We start from the raw sequence: 8,256 nt of genomic DNA, 5'->3' as shown, positions 1-8,256 counted from the left end.
TTTATATTACAACCATCATCCTAAACACATGTTGGACACGCTACCCTGGAGTCAATTGCTCGGAGTGAGTAGGCGTTTCTATTGACAGACGGGACTTAATGAGATGTGGCCAATATGTATTCAAAGAAATTAATATATCCAACATAAATAATGTACAGTACGTTATGAAGACAGGATATCTTTATACCAAGACAAGTGGGGGGGGGGGTGACAACAGAGGATACCCTTTAACCTTCCGTTGATTCCAGAGCATAAAATACTCCTCATGTGTTAAAGGGAAAAAAAATTTGAGAAACAAGTTGCTATAGTCTAATTTTGTAACTAAAAAGAAATTTATTTATATGAAACCTTCAAAATTGGTAAGTTCCCCTGCTTAACCCCTTCCAGCTCAATGCTGTAACTGTACATCATGGTATAAGAATAGAATCATGGAGCGGATTCACAGGCTGAGACGGTTTCCTACGATGTCGATGACAGTTGATTACTCTGATTCCAGCCATTTATCTAACTAGATGCAGCGGTCAATAGCGACTACAGCACCTAAGCCGTAAGAAGGAGGGCGAGAGCACCCTCTGTCACTCCACCCCTCTCCGTAACGCGATCACATGGTACCGATGCTTTTAATGGCAGCCTGGGGGCCTAATGAAGGCACCCGAGTCTGCAATCTTGGTTCTCCCAGTAAGGCCCTGGGCTATTAAGTAAAAAATAAATATAATTGGCCTAGATTTAAAGGACGCTTACTACCACGTCCCCATTCATCCCTACTCTCAGAAATTCCTAAGATTTGCAGTAAAGCACTCGACAGGCGAAATTGTCCATTACCTGTTTACAGCCCTCCCCTTCGGGATTTCATCTGCCCCAAGGGTATTCACCAAAATAATGATAGAAGTGATCGCTTCATTTCGCAGACAGGGAATTATGAAAGTCCCCTATCTGGACGGCTTCCTAATTACAGCGAATACCAAAGAGATTCTTTCCACTCAGGTAAAGCTAGTAACCGGCCAACTAGCAGAACTCGGTTGAATCATAAATTATCAAAATCGGAATCCACACACTGACCAGATTTCTAGGGGTCCTACCGGACTCTACCCTTCAGATATCCTTACTACAAGGGGAAAAAAGAAGGAATCCAATTTCCAATATCAAAAAATTTCAGAAAGCCACCTCTTACAGATAAGAGTGGCAATGAGTATGCTAGGTCAGATGACAGCCTGCATTCAGTCAGTCGCCTGGAGTCAGGACCATTCCTGTCCACTTCAAAGTCAGATACTCTCCGCATGGGACAGAAAACAGTTGATCCTAGATCGAAAGATAAAAATACCCCAGAAAGTAAAAACTTCCCTATATTGGTGGACAGAATGTTCAAATCTCAAAAGGGGTGTAATTTGGCATCAGTTTCCAGCAATCGTAATTCTGACAGATGCAAGCAAACAAAGTTGGGGAGCCAAACTCCCAGACAGTTATATCCAGGGGCCTTGGCCACCGAACATAGCTGCTCGATCCCCAAATTACCAAGAACTCAGAGCAGTCCGGGAGACACTGAAGTCCGGTTCCTTCGCTCATCAAGACAACCATGTCAAAGTACTAAATCAAACAACAAAACAGTGGCTTTTCTAAAGCACCAAGTCTCCCACCCTGCTCTCAATATTTCAAAGAATATTTTGTTGGGCAGAGGAAAAGCTGCTTTCGCTATCAGCCATTCACCTGAAAGGGTTGGAGAATATGGAAGCAAATTTTCTCAGCAGGAAAAACCTAGATCCGGGCGAATGGTCTCTAAATCAGGAAGTCTTTCTTCACATCACACGGCAATGGGGGTTTCCTCAAGTACACCGGTTTATGAACAAATTAAATTCCAAAACAGAGCTTTTCTTCTCTCTAAACCCCCAGGATGATTCCCTAGGCATAGATGATCTATCCCAGCCTTGGGACATGGATCTAGCATACGCCTTTCCATCATTCCCGCTGATAGCATGAGTCCTTCAGAAGCTGTACAGATAAAGTCTGAAACACATTCCGATTGTCCCATTCTGGCCAAAAAAAGGCCTGGTTCCCAATTCTGAAGGAATTAGCACTGGAAGATCCTATAGAACTTCCTTTAAAACAAGATCTGCTGGTACAAGGGCCGTTACGACACCAAAGTCTAAAGCACCTTCAAATATCACCATGGCTGAGAATTGGCTCCAGTGGCAGACCGTATCACATTAGACAGAGATACACTTGCCTGTATCCTATACACAACAAATTAATTGTCATTGCAGTTTGATTTATGTGGTTGAAACCACATTAGACATCAGAGAAAGGAATAATAAACATAAGAGCATGGTTGGTACGATATGATGGATTTGCCTGTTGCCAAACATTTGGTTTATACTAGCAGGGGTCAGCAACCTTCGGAACTCCAGCTGTTGTAAAACTACAGTTCCCAGCATGCCCTCATCGCCTTTGACGAGAATAATAACGCCTTTGGCTGTGAGAGAATGTTGGTAGTTGTAGTTTCACAACAGCTGGAGTGCCAAAGGTTGCGGACTCCTGGTTTATAGAGTGAAATTGCAATTGGTCTATAGAGTGGAAAAGTGTCACTCTATAAACCAATTGTGATTTAGGGTAATCGATTAAGTAGTTCCCATTAAGAAGGGGTCATTGCGAGAAACTGAAATGCATATGCATGTTGCAATCATTACAGCCACATGGATGAAATATGGAGTTCAGTGGATTATTTTAAAGAACGGGTATGATTTGTACTACTCAGTGTGTATAGTTTTTCGTTTTAGATAGCGAGTATGGTTTTTGGCATATAAGACATTTTAGTACACAATATAAATATGGATTATGGTGACTAATATGGCTTTTATTTATTTTTTCCTCTTCGCAGTGCTTAATTATTATCTCGCCAGAACTATCAGCATTCCCAGTTAAAAGTGCATTGTTTCTATTTCTTTCAAACGACATGAAATACTGTGAGCATTCACAAACAGTAAAATATTCTGATTTTTATTTTACCACGTTTTCAAGGGCACAATTACAATGTCATCTCACATCCCTATATTGATTTTGCTTTACTTTTTATACAAAATTGTACAGAGAATAAAGACAATAAAATATTTTACAGGCCGTGTCTAATGAATAATTTACAGTATGTTCTTGTAAAAAAACAAAAAGAACAAAATAAAAATTAAAAATAACAAAAAAAACCTGTACCTTTTAAACATTCGACCAAAACATTAACATTTTGGAACACTTACCATACATATCAGCTGAAACTAAAACCATGGAAACAAATAAACAAGTATGAACAATAGCTACTACCTTTTTATACAGATGCGTTTTTTTACAAAAGCCAGATGAATCTAAAAAAAAAAAAACAACAAAAAAAAACACAATACATTTATACAGCCCCGTTCTTGTAACAAAAAAAAAAAAATATGAAGTGACGCTTGATTATATTCTAATCTTATTACAATTGTAGGTATAACAATATGAGAATTGGAAAAGATGCATGTTGGGAATAATAAACACTGCACTGCAGGTAGTGTAGATTTGCCTATCTTGAAGCAATTTACTATTCGACTTTAATGTAATACATTCTGGTAAATTACAGACAACTTCGTTAGAATTTCAAAGTGAAGGAAAACCCTGCTTACAGTATGAGCTGTTAGGAGAATTCTCCCACCTTTCACATTGGTTTCAAGTATTGGGACAAGTAGATCTCATATTCTACATGGATGAATCTCTCTTCATGTAACAAGTATGGGGCATTTTTCTTTTATAGGAATACCCACTTTTAGTGTCATATGTGCAAAGAAATAAACATCTTGACTAGATATAAAGCATAAGAAGTGGTGTCAGCACATGTGGAGTCATGATGTAGTTAGAAAGTGCCATTAACATTTTACAAATTCCAAAGAGCCAAACATTAATGGGACTTAAATTTATGCAATTTTTTTTTTGTATGCAAGTTTATATGGCTGCCTGAATTAAATATGCAACACTAGTCTGATTTTCCCTAAACAATTGTGATCTGCATGCAGCAAAACACTGCCAGTTATATTAAAAAGTGCAATTTTCTTTCAATAATTTAAGACCCAAATAAAAAGAAGCCAAACATTTCACAAGTGTAAACAGCATTTAAAATCTCCATAAAATTCCATGTGTCAATTTACTAAAGAGGACAGATGTAAAATTTGATCAATATGTATGGTGCAATGTCAACTATTATGTAGCAAGTGGATATATCTACATTGTTATTTGCATAATTGCACTGCATAGTATCTAAGATTATATTTTCTGATGCAAATAAAATTATCAGTTGTCAATATTTTATACATAATAGCCATCAATACATTTATTGTAATAATTTCTCCAGCTTTCTCCCCTTCTGTTTGTCTATATTACAATAAAGCACTTATTTCCCCAACCTGAAGATATAGTTGCTATTTTGGGACGTATAAGATTTGAAGTTTTATTTAAAAGAAAACATGTAAAATAACTCTTTAAAATATTGGGAATATATTCTGAAATAGACATCTTTTTTTTTTTTTTTTCTTTTTCTTTAAAAGGAACAGGAGAAACATCCAAATTGCAAGTGAATAACACGGACTACAAAACGGATGAAGGAGAAAGCAGCAAACCTGGTATGAAAGGTGAAATTGTACAGCATAAAGAACATGTATTTGTGAACCAAACAGGAGGATAAAAAAAGAACAGTTTTACATTATTTTTCCTAAAAATTAATTACTCTCCCCGCCCCTTACAAGATTACACAGAAATGGAACAAAAAAAAAAAAAAGAAAATATTTCCCAATAAAACTTTTGTTTACATTTTTTAGATAAAAACCAATGAGCTTTCCCGCTAAAAGGCTCAAGTCATAAAAAGGGCGAGCTTAAAAGCTATGTACACCTTTGAATGTTTATTTTTATTTATTTATTATTATTATTATTAAGTCAACGTATTGTTGGATTAAGCACTTTAAGTGAACTTGTATTCAATTTTTTTTTTTTTTACTATATAGCTTCTATGTATCTTGTACACATAGAAGATTGTTCTCTCTCAGCCGATTCAGTCAGTTCAACTGAACTGACGGCTTGGCTGAGAGTGGGTCCTGTATCTCTTACACACAGATGTAATTGATATTCGGTGGATCGATCCGAAGTTCAAATGTGATGTGATCAATCCCAAAACACATTGATTTAATAAAAAGGAGGTATACATAGCCTTTAAAGGGGTTTTCCAGGTATTTACATAGATGACCTATTGTTAGAAGAGTAGCACCTACACTGCAGTACCGAAACATGCATCCATGCCGCGGTATCCCGTACTGCCGCTCAGCCCCGTTCACTTGAATTACTTGAGCTGCACTACCAGACTCCGCCTCATGAGCATGAATGTCATTGTGTCACCTACTGTTGCGAAAGGGTTGTGACTCTTTAGTGAGGGCCGCTGCTCCCTGGTGCTGCTGATCCTACAACAAGTCACACATTGACTTCCTATCCTAAAGATATTTGATCCATTTAAAATCCTGGAATACATCCTTAAAAGCCCCTCACATAGTATAGATTTTAATGCATATTTTCCAGCCAAATCCAGGAATGCATCCAAAAAGGGGAGTATTTCTTTTAAATACCTCTTTAGGATCTACTCCAGGTTTTCCCTGTTAAAAGCGTAAAAACTCACTGTGTGAACAAAAGTCCTTAGCTGCCAATAAGAACAGTTTTTGCAAGTGTATTCTGTAGATAGCAGGCCATGATTGAGGAATAAGGGTATGTTCACACGGCAACGCCAATTACGTCTGAAATTACGGAGCTGTTTTCAGGCGAAAACAGCTCCTGAATTGCAGACGTTTTGACAAGTGCACGCGTTTTTCGCGGCGTCTTTTACGGACGTAATTGGAGCATTGGAGTTAATGAAAAACGGCTCCAATTATGTCCCAAGAAGTGACATGCACTTCTTTGAGGCGGGCGTCTTTTTACGCGCCGTCTTGACAGCGGCTTGTAAAAAAAAAAGCCTGTCTGCACAGAACACCGTAAGACCCATTGAATTCAATGGGCAGATGTTTGCAGACGTTTTTTCGGGCGTAATTCGAGGCGTAAAACGCATGAATTACGTCTGTAAATAGGGCGTGTGAAAATACCCCAAGACAAAATACCAGCGAGAGAAAGTAACAAAAACAGCACTTGAAATCTATGGGCAAATAAATCTAGAAGAAAGTACGGAGTTACATATATGGATATATATATTGATATATATATCCAGTGGTCTCCTCATATTTGCAACTTTGTTAATTTATTAAAGAGCAGGACTGGAATATAAAAATTATTTTTAATTTAGAGGCACAAGAATTAATAATCATTTAAAAAAAAACAAAAAAACAACACAACCCCCACAATAGAAATAAAAAACAAAAAAACCTGACACTGTTCTCTACAAGAACGGGTATATTTCATCAATATTCTGCAAACACCCATCATACACAGTCACACTAAGCTAGCTTCTTTATGATGTTTCATTGTGTGTTGATTCTTTTCCGATGGCCGGCGAAAGCCTTTCTTGCAGTAGTCGCATCTGTGGGGATAGTCTTTGGTGTGGATGGAGATGACATGGCGTTTAAAACCAGAAGCGTCTGTGGTGTTGTACTCGCAGTACTCACATTGATACACTTTTTTACCACTGTGAGACTTCATGTGCTTTTTCAGTTCCTGTTGCTGCCTGAAGCCTTTACGGCAGCGTTTGCACCTAAACGGCAACTCTTTAGTATGTACAGACAAGATGTGTCTGCTCAACACAAACGGGTCCGCAATTTGGAACTCACAATGCCTGCACTGATGCATCTTTTTACCCCGGTGTGCAGCTTCATGCTTTTTAAGCTCAGAGGGCCGATGGAAGCCCTTCTCACAGACTTCACACTTGTGGGGATAATCCTTGGTGTGCACAGAGATAATATGCCTTTTCAGGTCACTGGAGTTAGAGCTTTTGTGGTCACAATGCAGGCACTGGTGACTTTTGCTCTCCTGATGCAGGATGACATGTGCCTGCAGTTCCTTCGAGTCTACGAATGTCTGGAGACATATTTCACACTTGAATGGCATTTCTTTGCTGTGCTTGGTTTTAACGTGGGTTTTCAAATTGGAGGAGTCAGCAGATTTGTAGTCACAATATTGACAGATGTATGGCTTTTCGCCAGTATGAGTGCGCATGTGCTTCTTTAACTCTGACGGGTGACGGAAACCTTTTCCACACTCCACGCAGATGTGTGGAAAACTTTTGCTGTGAACAGCCAAAAGGTGTCGGTTTAGTAACCCCTGCTCAGCCGTTTCATAATCACAGAACTTGCACTTGTGCATTTTGTTCCCCGCTTTCTCCTTGTGTGTCAGCTTGTGGGCAAACAAAGCATTAGCATGTAGAAATACTTTCCCACATTCATCGCAATCCAAATCCTTCTCAGTTTTTATAACTGCAGCCGACAGTTTATGACTCTCCAGGTGGTTATGCAAACTTACTTTTTTATTAGTGGTATAATCACAGTCTGTGCAGCGGTATTTCTTACGCACCAGATGTTCCGGATGGTTCTTCATGTGCCTCTTCAGAAAGCCTCGGGATTTAAATTTCTTGCCGCAGATCATACATGGGTAAACAGTAAGTGGGTGGCCATCAGGACCAATAATTATGGCTGTGAAATAAAACAAACATATAAATCACATTTTTTTTGTCAGTTAAGCAAACTGATGAAATTGTTAAACTGGGAAAAAAAATCAAGATAAACTTCATCCGGCGCCATTTGTTGTGGACCGGAAGCCGCGGCCGGACAGTAAGATGACTACTTCCGGTCGCAGCTTCCGGACATGTGTTCAGAAGCAAGGACTAGGAGCGGATGGAGCGGACGGAGCAGCGGCGGCAGGAGCAGGTAAGTTATGTTTGTGTATGTGTGATTACCACTGTATGTAAGCCTACTACACTGTGCATTCGCTCAAAAAATGGCAGCACACAGTGTAGGAGGTTTGAACATTCAACCCCCTCCTTTCTCCTGGCACTAGCCAGGATAAAGGAGGGGGATTGTTTGAGGAATCTAGAGCGAGCGTGTCTTCTCCAATTTTGCAGCATAAAGCAATGAGATTGCTTTACCACATGCCAATGCTGCAATTTTGGGATTTGCTCCCTCTAGTGACCAGCACATGGAAATTTTATCAATTAGAATCTAATTTATAATATTTCCTGACTTGTGAAACATTTTTAAAAATTCGAACAATGTGTAATCATGTATA

The 8,256-nt window shown here is 38.9% G+C and overlaps 1 protein-coding gene across 2 annotated transcripts in view; it reads right to left on the bottom strand.

Annotated features, from left to right (window-relative positions):
* Nucleotides 1-2,970: 2,970 nt before the first annotated feature.
* ZFX (zinc finger protein X-linked) overlaps nucleotides 2,971-8,256 on the bottom strand; it is a 47,811-nt gene continuing 42,525 nt past the window's right edge. For both annotated transcript variants that reach the window (XM_075854066.1, XM_075854065.1), the window contains exon 8: nucleotides 2,971-7,664. In XM_075854066.1, coding sequence (XP_075710181.1) covers nucleotides 6,472-7,664 — 1,193 coding nt within the window. In that variant the 3' untranslated portion in view covers nucleotides 2,971-6,471. The remainder of the gene's footprint in view (nucleotides 7,665-8,256) is intronic.

This window comes from Rhinoderma darwinii, chromosome 2, assembly GCF_050947455.1.
Source record: "Rhinoderma darwinii isolate aRhiDar2 chromosome 2, aRhiDar2.hap1, whole genome shotgun sequence".
Classification (NCBI taxonomy): Eukaryota; Metazoa; Chordata; class Amphibia; order Anura; family Rhinodermatidae; genus Rhinoderma; species Rhinoderma darwinii.
The sequence above is the reverse complement of the archived record's forward strand: the minus strand, read 5'-3'. Positions and strand labels throughout refer to the sequence as shown.